The sequence below is a fragment of the Eubalaena glacialis genome, chromosome 6 (genome assembly GCF_028564815.1).
Source record: "Eubalaena glacialis isolate mEubGla1 chromosome 6, mEubGla1.1.hap2.+ XY, whole genome shotgun sequence".
In the NCBI taxonomy this organism is placed as follows: Eukaryota; Metazoa; Chordata; class Mammalia; order Artiodactyla; family Balaenidae; genus Eubalaena; species Eubalaena glacialis.
In genome coordinates this window covers 83,632,310-83,657,708 of record NC_083721.1, presented here as the reverse complement: position 1 = coordinate 83,657,708, position 25,399 = coordinate 83,632,310, and the positions used below count along the sequence as shown (strand labels likewise).

Sequence of the window (25,399 nt, the reverse complement as noted above, 5' to 3'; positions counted from 1 at the left end):
CATTTGCAAATATTTTCTCCCATTCTGTAGGTTGTCTTTTCGTTTTGTTTATGGTTTCCTTTGCTGTGCAAAAGTCTGTAAGTTTGATTAGGTCCCGTTTGATTATTTTTGCTTTTGTTTCCATTACTCTAGAAGATATCTCCAAAAAAATGTTGCTATGATTTATGTCGAAGAGTGTTCTGCCTATGTTTTTCTATAGGAGTTTTATATATCTGGTCTTACATTTAGGTCTTTAATCCATTTTGAGTTTATTTTGTATATGGTGTTAGAGAATGGTCTATGTTCATTCTTTTACATGTAGCTGTCCAGTTTTCCCAGCACCAATTATTGAAGAGACTGTCTTTTCTCCATTGTACATTCTTCCCTCCTTGGTTGTAGATTAATTGACCATAAGTGCGTGGGTTTATTTCTGGGCTTTCTGTCCTGTTCCATTGATCTATGTGCTAGCAACAATTATTTTAAAAGCTCAGCAGTGCTACCTTATCATAAGTATATCAAGGATCTTTGTGTTTTGTCTCTTTTTCTGGGCCCTCTTCTGTTTGATTGGTCTTTGTCTCTACATGTACCACACTACTTGAAATATTGTGGTTTTATAATAAGTCTTCTGTTTTTAAGAGAGTATTGGCTGTTTACTTCCAAATTCATTTTAGAATCAGCTTGTCAAGTTCCACCAAAAAAAATTTCTAACCTTATGATTCTGACAAGGATTACATTGACTCTTTCAATCATTTTTAATTTAACTGACATCTTTACATTGTGAGTCTTCCACCTTATGACCATATGGTGTAACCGTTTATTGAATAACTTTCTATAAAGTTTTATAATTTCTTCTGTAGAGACTTTTCATCCACTGTTAGATTTACTGTCACAACTTCATATATTTTAGCATAACAGTGCTATTGTTAATGATATTTTTATTTATTTATTTATTTATTTAAATTTATTTTATTTATTTATTTTTGGCTGCATTGGGTCTTCGTTGCTGCACGTGGGCTTTCTCTAGTTGCGGCGAGCGGGAGCTACTCTCTCGTTGTGGTGCGTGGGCTTCTCGTTGCGGTGGCTTCTCTTGTTGCGGAGCATGGTCTCTAGGTGTGCGGGCTTCAGTAGTTGTAGCACGCGGGCTCAGTAGTTGTGGCTCGCAGGCCCTAGAGCACAGGCTCAGTAGTTGTGGCGCACGGGTTTAGCTGCTCCGCGGCATGTGGGATCTTCTCGGACCAGGGCTCAAACCCGTGTCCCCTGCATTGGCAGGCAGACTCCCAACCACAGTGCCACCTGGAAAGCCTATTAATGATATTTTTAAAATTTTATTTCTAACATGTACAATGTTTACTGTAAAGATTTTTATGGAAGTCTTCTATTTCTAGTATGCTGACAGTTTTCTCATGAATGAATTTTATCATCTTTTCTCCCTTATTCTATTTTTGTCATAAATTTTATTTATATTAAATCAGCCTTGAATTCTATGGGTAAATGCAACTTGAATCTGATATATTATCTTTTTTATATATTGTTGGATTTTGTTTTTATTTATTAGTGTTCACAGTTAAGACTGATCTATAATTTTCCTTTCCTTTCTTATGTTGTTCTTCTGAGTTTAGGTATCAAAATTTTGCTAGCCTTATACAGTGAGCTGAAGTAGCTTCCTTTTTTCTAGTCTCTGTAAGAGATTAATTGATATTGGAATTATTTTTTCCTTAAATGATCGCTGGGCACTTACCAGTGAAGCTATTTGGGCCTGTAGTGTTTCATATGGGAAGATCTTTTACTCTTCATTCAGCTTCTTTAGTGGTTAAAAATCAATGCATGTTTTCTATTTCTTTTTTTTTTTTTAATTTATTTCTTTAATTTATTTTTTATTGGCTGCGTTGGGTCCTTGTTGCTGCACACAGGCTTTCTCTAGTTGGGGTGAGCGGGGACTGCTCTTTGTTGCGGTGTGCGGGCTTCTCATTGCAGTGGCTTCTCTTGTTGCCGAACACAGGCTCTAGGCACACGGGCTTCAGTAGTTGTGGCACGCGGGCTCTAGAGCGCAGGCTCCGTAGCTGTGGCACACAGGCTTAGTTGCTCTGCGGCATGTGGAATCTTCCCAGACCAGGGCTCGAACCTGTGTCCGTTGTGTTGGCAGGTGGATTCTTAACCACTGCACCACCAGGGAAGCCCTTGTTTTCTATTTCTTAAGTCAGTTTATTAAATTATATTTTTTTAGGAATTTATCCATTTTGACTAAATATTTAAATACTCGACATAAATTAATTCATAATAGTTTCTTATCTTTTTAATGTCTGAAGATCAGTAGTAATATCCCCCTTTTCATATGTGATATTGATTAGTTGTGCCTTCTCTGTTTTGAGATGTATAAAAGTAGTTTAAACTACAGTAACTTGTGTCAGCTAAGTATTATTAATCTGCACATACTAACACAAAATTATTAGATGCATATCACGAATGTTGCCATCACAATAACTTGTCTTATTTTTATTTGACAATATAATATGTTGATCTATAGCCGGTCTTGGCATTTTAGCCATGGAACATGCAGTTGAAAAGGTAGAATAGGGTCACAGAAACGAAGAAGAGAGTTTCAAGAAGAAAAGGAAAGCCAGTAGTGTCTAGGGAAGTTCAGGAGAGGGCAGGTTGGAAGTCTTAGATTTGACAGAAATAGGTCTTATTAACAGTGGTCAACCTCTTAGTCTCATTTAAGACTTATGACCTGAAGTTGATTTCGTAAGACACCTCTGGTTTCAAAATCTACCAAGCATCAGGGGTAAAGTTTTAGAATTCTTAGCTAGAGAAATTGCAACTATGTTCTTTTTTTTCCCATTTCTTTAAGTTATTACTTTAAGCTCAAGGGTAAATTCACTGGCAGAGAATTTGGGAAGCTTTTGTTCCTTCCATTCATCCTGTAGATATCATGGCCTAAATCCAGAATTTTAGTGCTTTCATTTTCTAAGAATTCTGAATTACCTTTCATATCACAATCTGATTTTTTACATGACAGTTTTCTAATTTTACTCATTTGCAATATGTCTTTAAATTTTGGCCCAATATTGAGGTTTCCTGAAATGCAGTATAGAAGCTCATGAAAATATTGAGGTAGGTGATCATACTTCATGTCTGTGGAAATTCTATTTAACTTTAACATTGAAGATTATTTTATATTTTTCTTTCATTACAGGAGCTTGTGTCTCTGAAGCCCTGTAAAGCTGCAGAGCTGGTTGCTACTCACTTTTCTGAACAGATTGAAACAGTCATTAAAAAACTTCAGGTAAACTTCACAAAATATACTGGGAAGAAACGTCTAGTGGAGAGACAATTATTGGATATCCACCTAAGAACTTCTGACTGTAGTAATTTCTTCAGTTGATAGTTGCCTTTTAATAGCAGTTTCTACGCATTGTGTGTGTGTATTTGGAAGCAATTGTGTGATAATCTCTGAATCTGGAAATGAGGGAGTTCATCTTTGTGCATAACAAATATTAACATCACAGAAATATTTTTGGAAATACAACCTGTAGTTACCTAGAAATCATAATCCACAGAGGGTCCTCCCCCATCCCCACCTCTCCATATCTTTTGCTATAGTGACTGCAACCATATTCTCTTCAGGGTTCATGTTATTTATTCAGACTTTTGTCATCCTCCTACTGGGTTAATGCTGACTATTTTTTAAAATTTATTTTATTGTACGTTTATTTATTTATTTATTTATATTTGGCTGCGTTGGGTCTTCGTTGCTGTGCGCGGGATTTCTCTAGTTGCAGTGAGTGGGGGCTACTCTTCATTGTGGTGCGCGGGCTTCTCATTGCGGTGGCTTCTCTTGTTGCAGAGCACGGGCTCTAGGTGCGTGGGCTTCAGTAGCTGTGGCACGTGGGCTCAGTAGTTGTGGCACATGGGCTTAGTTGCTCTGGGGCATGTGGGATCTTCCCAGACCAGGGCTCGAACCCATGTCCCCTGCATTGGCAGGTGGATTCTTAACCACTGCACCACCATGGAAGTCCCAATGCCGACTGTTTAGAATTTTTCTTGGAAAATCTTAGCTAGAATACAGGTATATTAATGCTGAATATTGAGATGCTCAGTTTGAAGTACTATTTAATGGACCTAGTATTTCACTTGTCACTACTGTGGCAGTGCTGGTAGTGAGTTTTGCTTATTATCGTTATGGCCACTAGTGGTAGAGGTAGGGAATAGGACAATGACGGGCACATGTAGCACAACCCAGAGTCCTCAAGTAGCAGTAATTGTAGTAGGGGTTAGGTATGCAAGAAGGAAACCAAAGCAGTGAGTGGGAGGCAGCTGACATGAGAGACAAAGATGCGGAATTCATCCATTTACACACTACCGTGGCGCCACTCTGTACCCCACAGTATGGTAGGCTCTGGGGGGCACAAATAAGAATACAGTCTTTTTCTTAATTTTTCCAGTGGAACAGAGAAGCACTTATATAACCACAGCACAGCGTTATAAGCTCTACACCAGACATATGTAAAAAAGTGCTGTAGGAATAAGAGGAGAGAGTGACAGACTGTGTGAGAGAAGCAGACAAGAGTTCCCAGACATGCCTGAACTGGGTCTTGAATAATTGGTATCAGTCTTCTAGGCAGAGAATTGGGAAGGGCATTCTAGATAAAGGGTTCTGGGTATGTGAAGACTTGATGAAGTCTTGAAGCAACATGCATATTCAGAGGATGATGTGGTAAAGACGATGGTGGAAGAAGCATTAGATTAAGCTGTAAAAGGTATATTGGAGGGAAGGAGTTAAAAGTATAGAGACTGGGAAATAGACTTTTGGGGCTGATATTGAACAATCTTATATGTAATGCTAAGAAATTATGCTATATTGTCTGTGTGCTAGAGAATTACTTAAGTTTTTTAAGCAAAGGAATTATACCATTAGATTCATTTTATAGAAAATTAATTCTGTAGTATGGAGAATGGGCTGGCAAAGAGAGCAGATGGAGGAGGGAACAGTTAGACCAGTTGGAAGGCAAAAGGTCTTGGCAAAAAACAGTGAGGACAGGATGAAAGCAGTGGCAGTGGAGAGGACAGGTCCAAGATACGTTTGTGAAATAAAATGTATAGGGCTTGGAAATTAGTTGAATGTGATGGGTGGAGTTAAAAATGACTCCCAGATGTAGGGTTGGTTGTCCAGCATGATGAAGTCCATTAAATCAAGATAAGGACTCATCCATTAATTGAATAAATATTTATGTACCTGCTGTGGGCCAAAACCACATTGATAAAGTGCTAAGGATACAAAAACATATACAGTTGACCCTTGAACAATGCGGGGGTTAGGGGTGCCAACCCCAGTGCGGTCAAAAATCCTTGTATAACTTTTGACTTAACCAAAAACTTAACTACTAATAGCCTGCTGTTGGCTGGAAGCCTTACCAATAACAGAAACAGTCGATTAACACATGCTTTGTATGTTATATGTATTATATACTGTATTCTTAGAATAAGTGAGTCAGAGAAAAGAAAATATTATTAAAATCATAAGGAAGAGAAAATACATTTACATTACTGAACTAAACTTATCAATACTGTACATTTATGTCATCTTTTGATAAGATGAATCATCTGTCTGTCAGTACCCATATCAATATTGTCTTAAACAAAGTACTGTTATACATATTACTAACACTAGACATCAAAAATGAAAACATGTGAAAAAGAAATTTGTATTTATTTACAGGTATAACAATTCATACATTGATAATGAAAAAGCAAATGATTGCTCTATGGTAGTCTAGTGTAATCGATATGATTGCTTCACAGTAGCCTAACGTATACACTAATGAGTGAATTGTTATAAAATTTTTATAGCATACAGTATTACAGTCATATTCATGATACAGTATTGGAAACATTGTTACTTTTTTTAAAAAACACATGTGATGGTCGGTTGACATGCAGTTTCTCCAATTACTAGAGAGGGGGAGAGAGGGAGGCATATTTTATATTTATTATCACTCATCTTATGCCTATGTAAGGATAGACTAGTATCTACGTATATTTTATGCATTCATGACATACCTAGCTTTTTCTTAATTTTTTCACTATTGCTGGGCTATGTGGTTAGCCTGCAGGTTTTTTCAAATTGTTGCAAATCTTCCAAATTTTTTCCAATATATTTATTGAAAAAAATTCACGTGTAAGTCAGCCCACTCAGTTCAAATCTGTGCTCTTCAGGGGTCAACTGTAAATGTATCCCTGTGCTCAAGAAGACAGATAAGCCAAAAGATAATTGTAGAATAGTTTGACTTGAATGATGATAGAGGACTGCCCAGGATCCTGAGGAAGTACATGGAGGGTCATCCAGTCCATTCTAGTGAGGGGGGTACATTTCTGCTGAAACTACTCTCAACCCACAGAGCATCTCCCCCTTTTAAAAGTCAGCAATTTTGATGAATCTTCTTGTCTATAGTGATGTTATTGTCATTTAAAATGTAAGATTATCGGACTTCCCTGGTGGTCCAGTGGTTAAGACTTCTTGCTCCCAATGCAGGGGGCCCAGGTTCAATCCCTGGTCAGAGAACTAGATCCCACATGCCGCAACTAAGAGCCCTCATGCTGCAACTAAAGATCCCGCATGTGGCAATGAAGATCTTGCGTGCTACAACTAAGACCTGGCACAGCCAAATAAATAAATAAATATTAAAAAACAAAACAAAACAAAACTAGATCTACATTTTTTTTAAAAAATGTAAGATTATCCATTGCAGCATTTTCTTTTTCCTACAGGCTTTAAAATATTTAGAGGCAGAGAGGCTAGGTAAATGAATATAATGTCATTCATTAGACAAATATATAAAAGCTGAAATGATTTACACACACAAAAAAGGTGGCTCTTGACCATGGACTGTTTGTGGAGTCTTACACATTCCTTTTAAAGAAATGAAGTATTTTTTTATTGCAGCGCTTTATTGATTGTATAAGAATCCCACACAAATTTTATAAATTACCTTCACTTTTGATGGCAAGAAATATGCCTCCGACCAATTATTTTCAGAATTCTTGAAATGAAAAATAAGCCAGAATATTAAGGTATAACCAGAAGGAAAGCCATGTATAATAAAACAAAGTGATAGGCCAGGGAAAAGATAGAAAATCAAAGACCGATAAATATATTTAAAATGTTATATTCTAAATGACATTAATCCTTTTTGGTTTTGAGATCCCCTGCTTTTTATAGGTCAAGTTAGAATGTGTCAAAAAATAAAGAAAAGAAAATGAAACTATAATAATTTTTGCTTAGTTTTCTTAAGAACTTAGAAACATTATTAATATTCATATAGTATTCTAAGATTTATCTCACTTAATTCTCACCTCTATCCTGTGCAGGAGGAAGAGAAGATATTGCTGTTCTCTTTTTCACATAAGTAAACCGAATGGCTTACGAGAGTCAGTGACTTACACAAAGTCACATAGCTAAAAAGTGGAGGAAACAGAAGCCAGACTTTTTGCATATTAGTTGCTAATCTGTTTGCCATCTCTTCTGTAGTTGATTATATTGGGGAGTTAATGAGCTTTTTTGGTACTGGTTGTTGTTTGGGCCTCAACCTCCCATCCCACCTAGATTAACTGTCTCACAGTTGGCTGTTGTCACAAGGAGGACCAGGTGAGGCAGTGTGTACCCGTCATTGTAGCCAGAGCAGTTCAGAGCACCTGCCATTCCAAAGGTCTTCATGCTGGGAACTGTTAAGGGATTTGTCTCAATAGAGGGCCTTTTTTTTTTTTTTTTTTTTTTTTTGGCAGTGGTGGGGGGCCAATAACCAAGGTGTTTGTATTTCTTCTACTCTCAAAATTGATTATGTGACAGTGATTAGAATTACTGAGAGGAAATGACCTCCAAATGATTCTTTAGAATTCCTTAGATCTGTACAGAGGGCATAATGGAAGTAATCATATGCGTGTGTGCTTTTTAAAGGGATATTCTAGAGTTCTTTACCATGGCATAGTCTGAAGAATTTGTTTTAATATTTAATTGTATTTTTTAATTGTTTTTCTCTTCAGAACCAGGTTTTGCTTTTCAAATTTTTGAGGAGTCTTCTTGACCCAAGGTATGTTAATAAAATTTAGTTTTTCATAATACATAGATGAGAAATCAAAGGAAATAAATTGAATTGAAGAAACTGGCTCATGATATCCAAATAGTATAGTCAGCTCTTGATTTTTAATATTAGCAGGAGTAATAGTTACAGAGATTATTCTAAATACATGTTTGGAAAATTGATTGCATCTTGAAGGAATACTTTTGTTTCCATTTGCACATGAGCATACATGATGAGTTGTCATCAATGTAAAGAAAATAATGAAGGTGTGCCATGAGGACCTGTTTCAGGAAGAATTTGATGACCATCTAGCTTCCCCTGTCTCTGGTAGCATCTCTCCTTCTGATTCCTTATTCCATGCTGTAGATTGATAGCTTTACTTTTCAAAGTAAACACCTAGTTCCCAGCCCACCTCTAAATGTATCACCTTTTAAACTTTCATTTGAAGTGTTTAGTTTTAAATAACTTTCCTGGAGGTGGGAGAAGGAAAGTTTAAATGTTTTTTTAAGTGCTGCTGTAGTACTCATCAAATAAAAACTAACCCAAGGAGATGATGAAATTAGTAATGGATTTGTAAGCAAAGTAGCTCCCTATGTGAGATCTTAACGTCTTCCTGTGACAACGTGGAGTACACTGGGAGCTGAGTGTAGTATTTAACATCCTCTAAGGCAGTCACTCTTAACCAGAATTGTGTGTCAGAATAACCTAAGAAACTTTAAAAAATATAGTTGCCTGGCCCCAACCCCACAGAATCATTGTGATGTACATCTAGAGTTAAGCATCACTGGCCTAAATGTAATATTCCAGGATGACATAGCTTTCACATCAGACATACAAATTTTTAAGTTACATTATAATGTACACTAGCCGTTGAAAACAGTCATATACTTACTTTAGAGATTATAATATTATAAAAATAGAAAGTTTTGGTTATTCTAGTATTCTGTGCTATTTTTAAATACCAAAATACCAGGAGTTTTGTGGATTGTAATAATTTTTTGAAATTTCAGTCATTTAAACCTTAAGCAGGCTACGCTTCATTTAAATTTACAGTCATACAGATGTGCATATGCAGATGTTGAGAAGAGCAGTCTGACTACATACTCTCCTGAACTTCAGTTCAATACCTTTTCAAAGTATCTGTGTTTTAATTCCCTGTTCTCAGAAATTACTGAGGCTAGACATCTTTTTTTATTTTTATGAATCATTTGTACTTCCCTCAGATCCAGTTTGGGCCCTAGTCTACCCCTAGAATTAACTAGGAGATACCTTAGAATTAGGGTTAGGGGTAAGAGGGAAGGAAGAGAGCTGGGAGAAGGATGGGGGAGCTGGGGGTGGAGCTGAGATAAGGGGGAGGGGGCTGAGGAGGACTGAGCTAGTTGGAAGAGGAAGGAGGGCCCAGCCCTTTCTCTGGAGCCCCTGTACCTTTTTTCCCATAGCAAAATTCCTTCTGTTCCTCTTTCGCTTCCTCCAGTGTCAGATCCATTCTCTTAGGACCTGACTCCTCTTCCCCTAGGATAATTTATTTTAACCAAGTCCTTGTTCTCCATCCATCCTACCTGGAGAGACTCAGGTTGGAAGGACAGAGAAGCTCAGCTTTGAACTCGGCCTTTTCTCACATGTAACAAAGTACAGAAGACAATGGTGACCAAATCTTAATTTTTTTAATTAAGAAAAAGTATTAGGTAATATAAATATCAATATAGTCATTTGCTCTGATATTGAATTTAGTTAAACTTCACAGTAATAAAAATGGCAAATCACAAGAGTATCAGAGGTCTTCCATGGAAAGTCTTGCTCTGTTATTACCTATACCTAGATTGTAAATATGTTATTAGGTAAGATCCTTTAGAAGTACTATGAAAGTTGTTTTGTTCACTAGCGAACCACAAATAATTTTACATTTACTCGGTATATTTTATCTCCCTAAACTAACTCCAACCCAGGATAATTAACTCTAAGTTAACTTGTTAACTTAGAGTTAACAAGTTAGCTGCAAGGCCCTCTCTCACCTACTTCAGAGAGAAGCAGTGCACCCACAGTCCTTACTCTTCCTTCTCCCCCAAAAGCGATATGACCTGCAGTGTCCTCACTTTTGACAACAGCCAAATTGCCAGCTCTCCTTTAGCCTAGAGAAATGAAGGGTTGACAGAGATTCTCCCCTTGACCAAACCTCAGTCAGGCTCCTCTGAGCCCTCTGCGCCGCTAGGTCTGACCTTGGGCTTCCATCTCTGTTTTTGTAGAGTCTATTTTTAGCAAGAATCCTGCTAAGTCAGTTTAGCTAGAATCCTCACCCTCAATATGTGATCACCTTTGATATCTGTCCAAATTTCTCACACCGCCCACCCCACCCAGGTAATATGTGATCATCCTGGCCTGCCTTCAACAAGAATTCTGTTAGGTCAGTTTATCAAAGAATTGTCCTACCCTCCTAGTAACTCTCCATCCATTGACTGCCCCACTTCCACCCCATGGCTATAAATCTCTACTTTTCCTTGTTGTATTTGAGTTGAGCCCAGTCTCTCTCCTTTACTGCAACACCCCATTGTAGTGTCCCCTGTGCCTATCATGAGAGTTCGAATAAATTCTGCTTTACTGTTTTAACAAGCGTCATGGATAATTTTTTCTTTAACAGAACCTTTAATTAACAAGACAGATAACTTTAGCTCCACCTTTAAAAAGAGCACTCTTTCAAATTGATCCACCATATCCAGGATGCCAGAAATCTAGTAGTGTTCTGCCTTGAGAGTCCCAGTCCAGAATCCATCATATTGGATTGGCCAAAAAGTTCATTCGGGTTTTTCCGTAAGATGTTATGGAAAAACCCTAATGAACTTTTTGGCCAACCCAATACTTTATCCTCTTACTTTATGTCTTATATAGGAGGCAGGCGTCGATTAAGATTATGCTGTAAATTTATTTTAAATTTGATGTTTGGCATTTCAATACAATCATTTTTATATAAACAGTATTTTAAATGATAGTGTCCCAGACTAACCCATAAAAGCATGTTTGACCCACAATGTAAATAAATAATACCAGTGAGGGGAGGGAAAAAATTTTTTTTCTTCTACCCTTCTGTGTCCTAGACAGATTAAGAAGAGAAAAGCATACAAATTTATTGAGTGTTTTACGTGACACGGGAGCCTTCATAAGGACATGAAGACCTGAAGAAGCACTTAAACCTGAGCGTTTTGTGCTAGGTTTGATGAAGGGTAGAAAGTCATAGGCAAATGTGATAGGACTGAAGGATATGAGCTAAGGGTGATAAACTGGGGGAAACTTAGCAAGACGTGTTTGTTTGGATTCCTCTCAGTGTCCCTGCATCTTCAGAGATGAGGATGCTCCTTTCCTCCAGAAAGAGAGAGAGTACCTTTCATAAGATGGTCTTAGGATCTGCTTCACAGGAGAAGGGGAAGGGCAGAGAGTCCTTCCTGCCTCTGACATTTCTCAAATTCCTGGAGCTTAAAATATTCAATATGCCAACATACCGTATTTTGGGGAAGCGTGTCCTGAACCCCATCACTAATAATACGTACATTGAATTCTGGGTTGAGGGGGAGAGCAAGGTTAAGAAGGTTGAGTTCAGAGGAAGTAAGGAGGAGGTGCTTCTTGAGCCTGCCTTAGACAAAGTTTTTTTTTTTTTTAAAGGAATGCCTTTTTAAAAAAAATTATTTATTTATTTATTTTATTATTTTTAGCTGTGTTGGGTCTTCGTTTCTGTGCAAGGGCTTTCTCTAGTTGCGGCAAGCGGGGGCCACTCTTCATCGTGGTGCGTGGACTTCTCACTATCGCGGCCTCTCTTGTTGCGGAGCACAGCCTCCAGACGCGCAGGCTCAGTAGTTGTGGCTCACGGGCCCAGTTGCTCCGCGGCATGTGGGATCTTCCCAGAACAGGGCTCGAACCCGCGTCCCCTGCATTGGCAGGCAGACTCTCCACCACTGCGCCACCAGGGAAGCCCCAAAGTTTTGAATTATAGAAAGTTTGTCTTTGATGCCCTTTGAACTCTGCCTCCTTCCACTCTGTCCTCTTCTTTCAAGGGTTGCAGGGTGCACACACTTCTTTAAGCTCTACACTTTATAAGCACACTCGGATATATAGTATTGTTCCTAGGTAGATTTTTAAAATCCAAAATTGCCTTCTTCTATGCCCCAATCAAAACAATCACAACTAATTGCTAATTGCTTGTCAATGTGACACTTTTACAGAGAGAGTGTACAATTAACATATGAATACAATGAAGTATACACAATGTTGAAAAAACCCTTTTCCAATACCAGTTGACCTCAAGGGTAAGAAGAAAGCAGGTTGTGTGGACTAGATTACATTAGTCTCTGAATGATTTCCCATCACACTTTAGCCTTTGTAAATGAATATGCTTGTTAACTAATCTCAAGTAAAGGATTAGAGTCTTTCCAGGTACTGGGGAAACTAGGGGGAGTATAGAAAAAGGTAATTAGGGACAAAAGAATATCAAGAACAGGTAGACTGGTTCTGCCTAGCAGTTTTCCCTGGCAGACAACTTCAGACTATTTTTGCCTTTGATTCTTCCCTTTCTGTTCTTCTTAAGCAATAGGATTTTTTTTTTTAACTTCCAGGTTTTTCCTTTCATGAAGCTCCTATAGCAACATTCTAGAGAGTAGAGAAAATGAAAGAAAGTTATTTTGAGATGGTGACTGCTTATATATATGTGTGTCATAGCAGAATATTGCTTTTTTTGCTCTTGCCCCAAAAACCTGAGTTAGTAGGATCCTCATTCCTGTGTGTGTGTGTGCGTGGGTGCGTGGGTATAGTTTATGCACATTTGATTTAACATTTATATGTATTTATTGAGTTGTTTCTAAAGGAGTGACTTATTTTGTCAACAGCATTTTTTAGGGAACTAATAATCTAGTTGAATTCTCATGTGTATTTCTCTATTTTCTTTATCCAATTTCTTTAAGTTACCTTTGCTCTGTAAATAATGCCCTCGGTAGAATTAATTGACCTACAAAGATATTGGTGGCATTTGTATGTAGAAAGATTAGATAGTTTTGAAGGGAGGGAGGTTAATCCTCCAGAAACAAATTATTTGCCTGAATTGAGGCCAACAGCCTGGGAGAAAGGGTTTGCATCCTCTTCCAATTCCCTTCTTTGGGACAGCTGCTACATAAAGCCCTACCCCACGCCCACTCCCTGTGTGTATTCCTGCTGGCCAAGATTTCTCACAGGAGTCCTCCTGATATACTTACATCCAGATGCAGGTCCTTTGTGGGGTGGGGATGCTTGAAGGATAATACAAAAGGACACTGATGGTTTCTGTGGGGCTATGAGCTTCATAAGGAATAAAGAGAATGTGCAAGTGTATTTATAGTCACAATATTTTCCTCAGTACAGTTTTCTTGGTAATGTCGATTTAGCCTTTGTTAGCAATGTCCTGGAGGCCTCTGAAATATGTGGTATGATTTTCTTGTAGGAAAAAAACACATAAAACGTTGTACTGTATTTCTAAGTCTTTAATCAAAATAAAGTAAAAATTGAACATTGCTAAGGAAATGAGTATCTTTGCCAAGGAGCAAAACATAGATTATGGAAATGGTTATACATTGGATTTAAATTGAATCTGTCACTGTTTCTGTGGATAATTTTGAAGGGATATTTTAAGATATTGACACAGTGTTGAAATAGCATATTTCAAAGTTTAAAAAAATAGAACATTATATATATTCATGAACTTTGACATATAAAAATGCATTCCTACCTCTGTGAGTGCCTGTCTGCTTGGCCAGGCTCACCACCAGATATCGTTATCTTTGTTAGTATTTTTGCCAGCAGCTCAAATTCAACCTTCTAAATCCCAACACGTCATCATCTACTAATCTTCTTTTAGGTAAATGGATGGATAGATGGATGGATAGATAGTTTACATGCATTTATATCTTTATTCCTTAGTTTAATAATTCTTTATAATGAGATTGCTATCTGCTAAGCAATGTGTGAGAGGTTGAAATGGCTCAAAATTATACTCACTTTTTTCAGTCTAAACCTGTTCCTCCTCCTTTATTTTCTCTCTTAGCAAATGGCTGTATCCACCCATTTACTTCACTTAAGAATTTACTGAGTAACTACAGCATACTAAGCACTGTGACAGGCATGGGAGATAAAATGGTGAATAAGGTGGGACCCTGCCTTCAGAGGCAATTGCAGTATAAGTGTCTTAAATAAAACCCTTGGTGTGATGATGAATTTTTAACTTTTCTTTACCAACTCCACTGCACCTTCTCAGCCACACCACACAGAACCAGTCAGTCATCAAAATGTACCTCTTGTATGTCTCTTACATGTGAGTCCTTCTGTCGTCCACCCACTCTGCCTCTGGGCCTCTGGTTCAGGCCCTCAGTATCTCTCTTCTGGTCTCTTTTGCTGGTCTCCTAACCAGCCTTCTTAATTCTTCTACTTCCATTTTCAAATAGGCAAATAATGATAGTGTTCCCTGTCCCCCTCTCAAAGTTCTTTTAGTTTCCATTTTCCAAGGTAAAATCTGAACTCCTTATGGTGTAAAAGACCCTTCTTGATCTTATTCAGGCATATCGGTTCAGCTTAATTTTCTTCCATCCTGCCATTTCTCTTTTCCCCTTTATTCCTCAGTAGTACTGAACTTTTTGTTCATGGGATACACTACACAGGGTTGTTCTGCCCACCCTTTGAATATGTGTTCCTCCCTTTTAGTCCACTTCGTTTTCTTTCTTTTCATAGTTTTATCTATATGTATTAAGAGCTCTAAGGTTGTACATGTGCTTTGATCCAGTGATTCCATTTTGGAAAATATATTTTAAGGAAATACCATAAGAAAAAGGTAGTTAATATTGAAATATCCATATTAACATTTATATAGTGAAAAAACTGTTTAAAAAAGTAGATGGGGGAGATAGCTATATAAATGGTAAGGTATATGAACATAGTTAAATACCAAATTGGCAAACATGGCAATATGAATGTTTAAATAATGCTAAACTGGAAAAATACATAACATTAAATGGTATGCACACATACTGTTTGTGTGTATGATTGAATGATAATCAGATGATGTGGTTAGATGTAGGTAGCTTAATGCTCACCATATTCATTGCCCCCACTAATTGCTTAGTTAATAATAGAAATTTAGATTGATACGTTAATAATAAAAATGAGAGCAATTGTTAGGAGTTTGGAACGGTCTGCTCTTTGCTTTTAGAATTTCTGAAACAATGAAAACTGGCATGTGAGTGCTACGAGCTAAAGTTTCAAAAACTTTGCTTCATTGATATTTAAAGAAATCTTTCCAAATACCCATATTTTTTCTATTTACAATGAAAAGGACACATATTAAGGTACTTTGTGGCTTTTACAAAATCCTACCCTTTCTTCTGTTCTGTTTATACTATTTTTTATTCATCACCCTTGTTTTTTGTTTCTTTTTGTTTGTTTCCTACTATTTTTATGCCTCCTCTGACTTTAACTGAGGGTTTGTATATGATTCCATTTTTTGTCTCTCTTAGTATATTAATTATACTTCTTTTAAAAAACTTTTTCTAGTGGTTGACTTTCCATTTTTCGATTGGGTTGTTCTTTTGTTGTTGAGTTGTATGAGCTGTTTGTATATTTTGGGAATTAAGCCCTTGTCGGTCCCATACTTCACAAATATTTTCTCCCATTCTGTAGGTTTTCTTTTCCTTTTGTTTATGGTTTCCTTTGCTGTGCAAAAGCTTGTAAGTTTGATTAGGTCCCATTTGTTTATTTTTGCTTTTATTTCTATTGCCTTGGGAGACTGACCTAAGAAAACATTGGTACAATTTATGTCAGGGAATGTTTTGTCTATGATCTCTTTTAGGAGTTTTATGGTGTCTCGTCTTGTATTTAAGTCTTTAAGCTATTTTGAGCTTATTTTTGTGCATGGCGTGAGGGTATGTTCTGACTTCTTTGATTTACATGCAGCTGTTCAACTTTCCCAGCACCACTTGCTGAAGAGACTGTCTTTTTCACGTTTTATTGTTTGGCCTCCTTTGTCGAACATTAATTGACCAGAGGTGTGTGGGTTTATTTCTGGGGGTCTCTATTCTGTTGCATTGATCTGTATGTCTGTTTTTGTGCCAATACCACACTGTTTTGATTACTGAAGCTTTGTAGTATTATCTGAAGTCTGGGAGGGTTATGCCTCCTCAGGATTGCCTTGGCAATTCTGGGTCTTTTATGATCCCTTATAAATTTTAGATTTATTTGTTCTAGTTTTGTGAAAAATGTCATGGGTAATTTGATAGGGATCACATTAAATCTGTAGATTGCTTTGGGTAGTATTGCCATTTTAACAGTGCTGATTCTTCCAATCCAAGAGCATGGAATATCTTTCCATTTCTTTGAATCATCTTTAATTTCCTTTATTAATGTTTTGTAGTTCTCAGCATGTAAGTCTTTCACCTCCTTGGTGGGGTTTATTCCTAAATATTTTATTTATTTATGGATGCAATTTTAAAAGGTATTATTTTTTTACATTCCCTTTATGCTGTTCCATTGTTAGTGTAAACATGTGCAACCGATTTCTGTATGTTAATCTTGTATCCTGCTATGTTGCTGAATTCATTTATCAGTTCTAGTAGTTTTTGTGTGGAGTCTTTAGGGTTTTCTATATATAGTAGAAAACTATGTCATCTGCATATAGTGACAATTTTACCTCTTCCCTACCAATTTGAATACCTTTTATTTCTTTTTCTTGTGTGATTGCTGTGGCTAGGACTTCCAATACTATGTTGAAGAGAAGTGGTGAGAGTGGGCATCCTTGTTCCAGATTTTAGTGGGAAGGCTTTCAGCTTTTCACTGTTGAGTATTATATTGGCTGTGGGTTTGTCATAAATAGCTTTTATTATGTTGAGATATGTTCCCTCTATACCCATTTCGTAAGGGTTTTTATCATGAATGGATGTTGAATTTTGTCAAATGCTTTTTCTTCATCTATTAAGATGATCATGTGGTTTTTGTTGATGTGGTGTATCACATTGATGATTTGCATATGTTGAACCATCCTTGTGACCCTGGGATGAATCCAACTTGGTCATGGTGTATGACCTTTTTTATGTGTTGTTGGATTCAGTTTGCTAATATTTGTTGAGTTTTTGCATCTATATTCACCAAAGATATTGGCCTTTAATTTTCTTTTTTGGTAGTGTCTTTGTCTAGTTTTGGTATCAGGGTGATGGTGGCTTCATAGAATGTCTTTGGGAGTGTTCCTTCCTCTTCAGTCTTTAGGAAGAGTTTGAGAAGGATCGGTATAAGTTCTTCTTCATACATTTGGTAGAATTTCCCAGTGAAGCCATCTGGCCCTGGACTTTTGTTTGTAGGGCGTTTTTGTAGCAATTTTTTGTATGTTATTAACGCTGTTCCAGTTCTTTACATAAGGAGCTTTAGTTGAGGAATTCTGAAGAGAAGATAGGACTCCCAGAAGGAACTGACTTCTTTTGAAGGTAGAGAGAAGATGATTGTTATATCTCCAATGAACCGCAGTTGATTTTTTAAATAGTTCCAGTAGTGTCCACCATGGTAAAACTAATACTCCCACAGCTTTTGTGTAGGCATTATGAATAGTGGGCTTTGTGAGTGGCTGGCATACAAGGCAAATGAACCATAAATTTTGTATATCCTACTATTCATCCACTTATTTGTTTTAACAACAACCAAATAATTAGCCCTTGCTACATGGAAGACACTGTTGTAAGCTTTAAGAATTCATTAGTGAGAAGGTACTGATGCCTACCCTCACAGAATTTATAGTCTTTTAGAGAAGATAGATAATTGAAGAAGTAATTATAACATGATGTGATTGGTGCTATAAGGGAAGTTTAGTAGGGACAGTTGTTGAGACTAGAAGATGGCTTATTATATATAGTTACTCATGGATCAAATTGTTTAAACTAAATTGAGTCATCTTTGTTTCTTTTAGAGCAACAGTACAACTTCAGGTATGATTTAGAGGAGCCTCCACTGAATATCATTTCCTTAATTATTCAATGTAAATTGAGAAATATTGTGATTTAGAATGTTTCTGATGTAGTGTATAATTCACCTTAATAACCTAAGTAACATTAAGACTTTTAATTCATGATTTTACCTGATCAAAAGGTAGTCTTGGTTTTAAGGTAACATACTTTTTACCTGTAGCTTTAATTATGGTATGATTAAATAATGCTACTGTCTTGCCTTTTCTGTTTTCAGGGAAGGTATTCATGTAAATCAAGAATTGCTGCAGATATCGCCTTGTATTACAGAGCAGTTCATTGAGCTATTGTGTCAGTTCAGCCCAAACCAGGTTATAGAAACACTGCAAGTCCTTGAGTGCTACCACCTAGAAGAAACTATTCAGGTAAGACCAGTAATGTAGAGAAGGCAAGAGTAAACTTTTCTTTATTGCTCACCATTTTACAGATGAGCACAGGGAGATTCATATATTAAATCAGTTGGCTAAGTTTATACCTAGTAAGTGCTAGCACCCGAGATTGAACCCAGGTAGTTTGACTCCATCGTGCATGCTCTCCATTGCTGTGTTATTGCCTCTCTGTTTATTCTAGTAAAGTCAGAAACAACACATGTCCATCATTGTTATCCATCAAGTTTCACAGGCATTCTAGCCAACAGGATAAGCAGAGAAAAAGGAATACAGTAAAAATATTAAGAGGGAAAAACCAAGCTCTTACTTGCAGGCACTGATGGTTAGATAGTCCTGTTGTGCCATGTGACTTACTAGACTAGAAGGCAATTACACAATCATTGCCTTGATTCTCTTTCCTTGTTTTCTCCTGTTTCCAAATGGAAATGAATGTGTGTGTGTGTGCATGTATGCACATATGTACATATGTATACATACACACATATTCTAATCTACCATAAGAGGCTAGTATGTTCCCTGTTTAAAATTTTTTTTTTTTTTTTTTTAAAGAGGGTTTGTTTTTTTGTTTGTTTTTAAAATTTATTTATTTATTTATGGCTGTGTTGGGTCTTCGTTTCTGTGCGAGGGCCTTCTCTAGTTGCGGCAAGTGGGGGCCACTCTTCATCGCGGTGCGCGGGCCTCTCACCATTGCGGCCTCTCCTGTTGCGGAGCACAGGCTCCAGACGTGCAGGCTCAGTAACCGTGGCTCACGGGCCTAGTCGCTCCGCGGCATGTGGGATCCTCCCAGACCAGGGCTCGAACCCGTGTCCCCTGCATTGGCAGGCAGACTCTCAACCACTGCGCCACCAGGGAAGCCCTAAAATTTGTTTTTAAGCTACCTTTATATTGTTGCTATCAATACTCATGAAACAGTAGCCCATATTTTCTGCATCCATGTCCTAAACTGCCCACACAATTAAAATTTTTTTAATTATAAAATATTTCAAAATACATAGAAATGTGCAAAATGGGTACATATATTCCCACCAACCCAACTTTACAGATGTTAATGTTTTGCCATACTGGCTTCAGATCTTTGTTGTTTGTTTTAGAAATAAAGCATCCTTTATCTGTCATGTCTCCCTTGAGGTTAGTACTGACCTGAAGATGGGAAGTTTATCCTTCCCATCCATTTTTAAAATTTTTCCTGTATATGAATTTACCTATAAAACACAAGGTACAGTTCTGTATGTTTTTAAAATTTGTATTAATGGTATCATACAGTAATATCCTATTGCAAATTGCTTTTTTATTAATTTTTTATCTATCAGTTTTTAATACAAATAGCTCTAGTTCATTCATTTTAATGATCATATAATAGTCTATTGAATGACTGTGCCGCAGTTTATATATTTTCCTATTCACAGACATTCAGAGTGTTTCCAATCTTTTGCCATTATAAACAATGCTACTTTGGACATCTTTGTACATACCTTCTTTGTGCCCATCTGAGATTTCTCTAAGTAGTATGCCTGGAAGTGGAATTCTTTAGACAATAGAGTAGCTGAATTCTATTCATATTGCCAAGTTGATTTCTTATTTGCTTCCAGTCTCATCATCAGTATTTGAAATTTGCTGTTTTTCCACATCCTTGCTGATTTCTAGTATTTTTAGACTTCTTAATTTTTGCCGGTGTGATGATTATCATTGCTTACTCATAACATTGCATATCTTTCCATATCTTTAATGACACTTTGGGTTTTCTTTTCTCTGAATTATCTATTCATATCATTTGCCCAGTTTCCTATTGAGGTTTTGCCCTTCTATTACTGATTTCTAGAAGTTCTTTCTAATTTCTGGATCTCTAGTCCTTTGCTGATTTTATATGTTGGAGATGCCTTCTTCCAGTCTATAATGGCATGTCTTTTAACTTGGTTTTTAGTGACTTCTATTTTAATTTATCAGTCTTTTCCTTTAACATTAAAATTTTGTGTGTGTGACTTTTATTTCCTTTCCTACTTTAATGGCATTAAGGATATCCTCTTATATGAGTTTTATAGTTTGGCTTTTTTCATTTAGGCTTTTAGTCCATCTGGAATTTATTTTTGTAAACAGATCAAGAGAGGGATTTATATTTTTTTTCCATGTGGATGGCTAATGGTCCATGTGGCATTTTCTTGTCCTTTCTTCACTTATTTATAATGCCATACTGCTGTACACCAAACTCCCAAATATACATAGATCTTTTTGTGAATTCTGTTCTATTCTTTTGGTCATTTGTCTTTCCCTATACCCATGCCACATATTTTAATTAATACAGCTTTAAAATAAGGTTTATTATTTGGAAGAAGAGTCTTTCTTCCTCATTCTTTTTCTTTAAGATTCTCTGGCTACTCTTGGCCTCTTACTATTTTGCATCAAATTAGGAATCACATTGTCACATTCCTATAAAAATAACATATTCTTCTGGGATTTTGATGAAAAATACATTGAATTTATAGATTAATTCAGGGAGGATTGACATCTTATGGTATGGTCTTCACATTCAGGAACATGGTTGTCTTTTTGAAATGCCTTTTACCCACTTTGGTGAGGTTTTATAACTAAAGTTATAAAATATAATATTTTACATAAGGCTCTTGCACATTTTCCTCAATTTGTTCTTAGATACTTTTTGTTAACATTGTAAAAGGAAATTTAAAAAAAAATTTTATTGGAATATAGTTGATTTCAATGTTGTGTTAGTTTCAGATGTACAGCAAAGTGGTTCAGTTATACATATACATGTATTCATTCTTTTTTAGATTCTTTTCTCATATAGGTTATTAATATCACAGAATATTGAGTAGAGTTCCCTGTGTCATACAATAGGCCCTTGTTGGTTATCTGTTTTATGTATAATAGTGTGTATGTGTTAATCCCAAGCTCCTGATTTATCCCCCTGCACCCCCCCACGTTTCCCCTTTGGTAACCATAAGTTTGTTTTCGAAGTCTGTGAGTCTGTTTCTGTTTTGTAAATAAGTTCATTTGTATCATTTTTTAATTAGACTCCACATATGAGTGACATCGTATGACATTTGTCTTTCTCTGTCTGCCTTACTTCACTTAGTATGATAATCTCTAGGTCCACCCATGTTTCTACAAATGGCAGTATTTCATTCTTTTTTATGGCTGAGTAATATTCCATTGTGTATATGTATCACATCTTCTTTATCCATTCCTCTATCAATGGACATTTAGATTGCTTCCATGTCTTGGCTATTGTAAATAGCTCTGCAATGAACATTGGGGTGCATGTATCTTTTTAGATTATGGTTTTCTCAGGATATATGCCCAGGAGTGGGATTGCTGGATTATATGGTAGTTCTATTTTTGGTTCTTTAAGGAACTTCCATATTGTTCTCCATAGCAGTTGTACCAATTTACATTCTCACCAACAGTGTAGGAGGGTTCCCTTTTCTCCACACCCTCTCCAGCATTTATTGTTTGTAGACTTTTTGATGATGGCCATTCTAAGCTATGTGAGGTGATACCTCATTGTAGTTTTGATTTGCATTTCTCTGATAATTAGTGATGTTGAGCATCCTTTCATGAGCTTTTTTGGCCATCTGTGTGTCTTCTTTGGAGAAATCTCTGTTTAGATCTTCTGCCCATTTTTTGATTGGATTGTTTGTTTTTTTGACATAGAGCTGCATGAGCTGTTTGTAGGTTTTGTAGATTAATCCTTTGTCAGTCACTTTGTTTGCAAATATTTTCTCTCATTCTGTGGGTTGTCTTTTTGTTTTGTTTATGGTTTCCTTTGCTGTGCAGAAGCTTTTAAGTTTAATTAGGTCCCATTTGTTTATTTTTGTTTTCATTTCCATCACTCTAGGAGACAGATCCAAAAAAATATTGCTATGATTTATGTCAAAGAGTGTTCTGCCTATGTTTTCCTCTAAGAGTTTTATAGTGTCTGGTCTTACATTTAGGTCTTTGATCCACCTTAAGTTTATTTTTGTGTATGGTGTTAGAGAATGTTCTAATTTCATTCTTTTACATGTAGCTGTCCAGTTTTCCCAGCATCACTTCCTGAAGAGACTGTCTTTTGTCCATTGTATAGTCTAGCCTCCTTTGTTGTAGATTAATTGACCATATGTGCATGGGTTTATTTCTGGGCTTTCTATCCTGTTCCATGGATCTACCATACTGTTTTGATTTCTGTAGTTTTGTACTGTAGTCTGAAGTCAGGGACTCTGATTCCTCCAGCTTCGTTTTTCTTTCTCAGTATTGCTTTGGCTCTTTGGGGTCTTTTGTGTTTCCATATAAATTTTATAATTTTTTGTTCTAGTTCTGTGAAAAATGCCATTGGTAATTTGAAAGGGATTGCATTAAATCTGTAGATTGCCTTGGGTAGTATAGTCATTTTGACCATATTGATTCTTTCAATCCAAGAACATGATATATCTTTCCAACTGTGTCATCTTCAATTTCTTTCATCAGCATCTTATAGTTTTCAGAGTATAGGTCTTTTGCCTCCTTAGGTAGGTTTATTCCTAGTTATTTTATTCTATTTGATGTGATGGTAAATGGGATTCTTTCCTTAATTTCTCTTTCTGATCTTTAATTGTTATGTATAAGAATGCAAAAGATTTCTGTGTATTAATTTTGTATCCTGCAACTTTACCAAATTCATTGATGCGTTCCAATAGTTTTCTGGTAGCATCTTTAGGATTTTCTATGGATAGTATCATTTCATCTGCAAACAGTGATGGTCTTATTTCTTCTTTTCCAATTTGGATTCTTTTTATTTCTTTTTTCTTCTCTGATGGCTGTGGCTAGGACTTCCAAAACTTGTTGAATAAAAGTGTTGACAGTGGTTATCCTTGCCTTGTTCCTGCTCTTAGAGGGAACGCTTTCAGCTTTTCACCATTGAGAGTGATGTTAGCTGTGGGGTTTTCATATATGGCCTTTATTATGTTGAGGTAAGTTCTCTCTATGCCCACTTTCTAGAGAGTTTTTTTTTTATCGTAAATGGGCGTTGAATTTTGTCAAAAGTTTTTTCTGCACCTATTGAGATGATCATATGGTTATTTATTTACTTATTTATTTTTAGCTATGTTGGGTCTTCGTTGCTGTGCCATGGGCTTTCTCTAGTTGTGGTGAGTGAGGGCTACTCTTCGTTGCAGTGCGCGAGCTTCTCATTGTGGTGGCTTCTCTTATTGTGGAGCACGCTAGGTGCATGGGCTTCAGTAGTTGTGGCTCGTGGGCTCAGGCTCAGTAGTTGTGGCACATGGGCTTAGCTGCTCCACGGCATGTGGGATCTTCCCGGACCAGGGCTCGAACCCGTGTCCTCTGCCTTGGCAGGCAGATTCTTAACCACTGCACCACCAGGGAAGTCCCGATCATATGGTTTTTATTCTTCAGTTTGTTAATGTGGTGTATCACATTGATTAATTTGTGGATACTGAAGAATCCTTGCATCCCTGGGATAAATCCCACTTGATCATAGTGTATGATCCTTTTAATGTATTGTTGGATTCAGTTTGCTAGTATTTTCTTGAGTATTTTTGCATCTGTGTTCATCAGTGGTATTGGCCTGTAATTTTCTTTTTTTGTGGTATTTTTGTCTGGTTTTGGTATCAGGGTGATGGGGGCCTCATAGAATGAGCTTGGGAGTGTTCCTTCCTCTGCAATATTTTGGAAGAGTTTCAGAAGGATAGGTGTTAATTCTTCTCTAAATGTTTGATGCAATTCACCTGTGAAGCCACTGGGACCTGGACTTCAGTTTGTTGGAAGTTTTTTAATCACTGTTTCAATTTCAGCACTTGTGATTTGTCTTTTCACATTATCTATTTCTTCCTGGTTCAGTCTTGGATGGTTGTATCTTCCTAAGAATTTGTCCATTTCTTCTAGGTTATACATTTTATTGGCATATAGTTGTTTGTAATAGTCTCTTATGGTTCTTTGTATTTCACTGGTGTCAGTTTTAGCTTATTTTTCATTCTGTTGTTAACTCCTTCTTGTGTATTTTAAATTTCAGTTATTGTATTCTTCAGCTTTGTTAATTCTCTTTTATATTTTCTGTTTCTTTCGTGCAGTTATCACTGTGTTCATCTATTATTTTCCCATGTTCAGTTAGCATTTTATTACTAATGCTTTGAACTCCTTTCAGGTAAATTATTTATCACTTTTTTTATTTGTTTCCCACCCCCTTAATGAATTTACCTTTTTCTTTCATCTGAAGCATATTCCTCTCTTTTTATATCTTGTTTGACATTCTCTGTTTTTCTGTGTGAGATTATGTGAAACAGTTCCATATCCCAGTCTTGAAGGCATGTCCATATGTGGGAGCATCCCTGTGAAGTCTGCTTGTCCCCCGTGGCACTGGTGGAAGAGCTAATTTTAAAGTGAGCAAAGGCTACATCTTTCCCTGTTATGTGCTACAAGGCACTGTATTGCTGACGTGTAGGGCTAGAGTCACTGCCCTATTAGGGATGGTGCCAAGACCTAAGGGTCTGGAGCAGGATCTTTGAGAGCGTTGGGCTTCTTCCCAGTGTTATGGTGGTGTTCGCCATGGTTGGGGATATGGCTGGGACCTAAGGGCTTGGGGCTGCACTTCTAAACTTGTTCCACTTCTTCCCTGGTATGCACACATTGGGTAGAGGCAGGGTCAGGGCCAGAGCAGTAGGAACCACACTAGTAAGCTGGTTCCACTTCTACCCTTGTGCAGTTGTACCAGCAGTGGCAGTCTCCACCCTAGCTGGAAGCAGGACGAGGGCCTGAGTTGATTCCACTCCTTCCCTAGTGCTTGCACGTATTTGTGTGCAGGCAGTGACAGTCTCTGATGTGGCTGGAGGAAGGGTTATAGTCCAAGCAGCCTCTGCTCCCTCCCAAGCACAGGCATGCGTGCTAGTACCTGCAGTGGCTCTCTCTGCTCTGGCTAGATGGAGGGCCATGGTGTGAGGTGGCTCCACTCCCTCCATGTTTACTCAGG

At 37.1% G+C, this 25,399-nt stretch overlaps 1 protein-coding gene across 5 annotated transcripts in view; it reads left to right on the top strand.

The window, feature by feature from the left end:
* Positions 1-25,399, top strand: part of VPS8 (VPS8 subunit of CORVET complex) — a 295,388-nt gene that overhangs the window by 160,642 nt on the left and 109,347 nt on the right. For all 5 annotated transcript variants that reach the window (XM_061194394.1, XM_061194392.1, XM_061194393.1 and 2 more), the window contains 3 exons: positions 3,173-3,262; positions 8,017-8,063; positions 18,276-18,423. In XM_061194394.1, the coding sequence (XP_061050377.1) occupies positions 3,173-3,262; positions 8,017-8,063; positions 18,276-18,423 (285 nt within the window). The remainder of the gene's footprint in view (positions 1-3,172; positions 3,263-8,016; positions 8,064-18,275; positions 18,424-25,399) is intronic.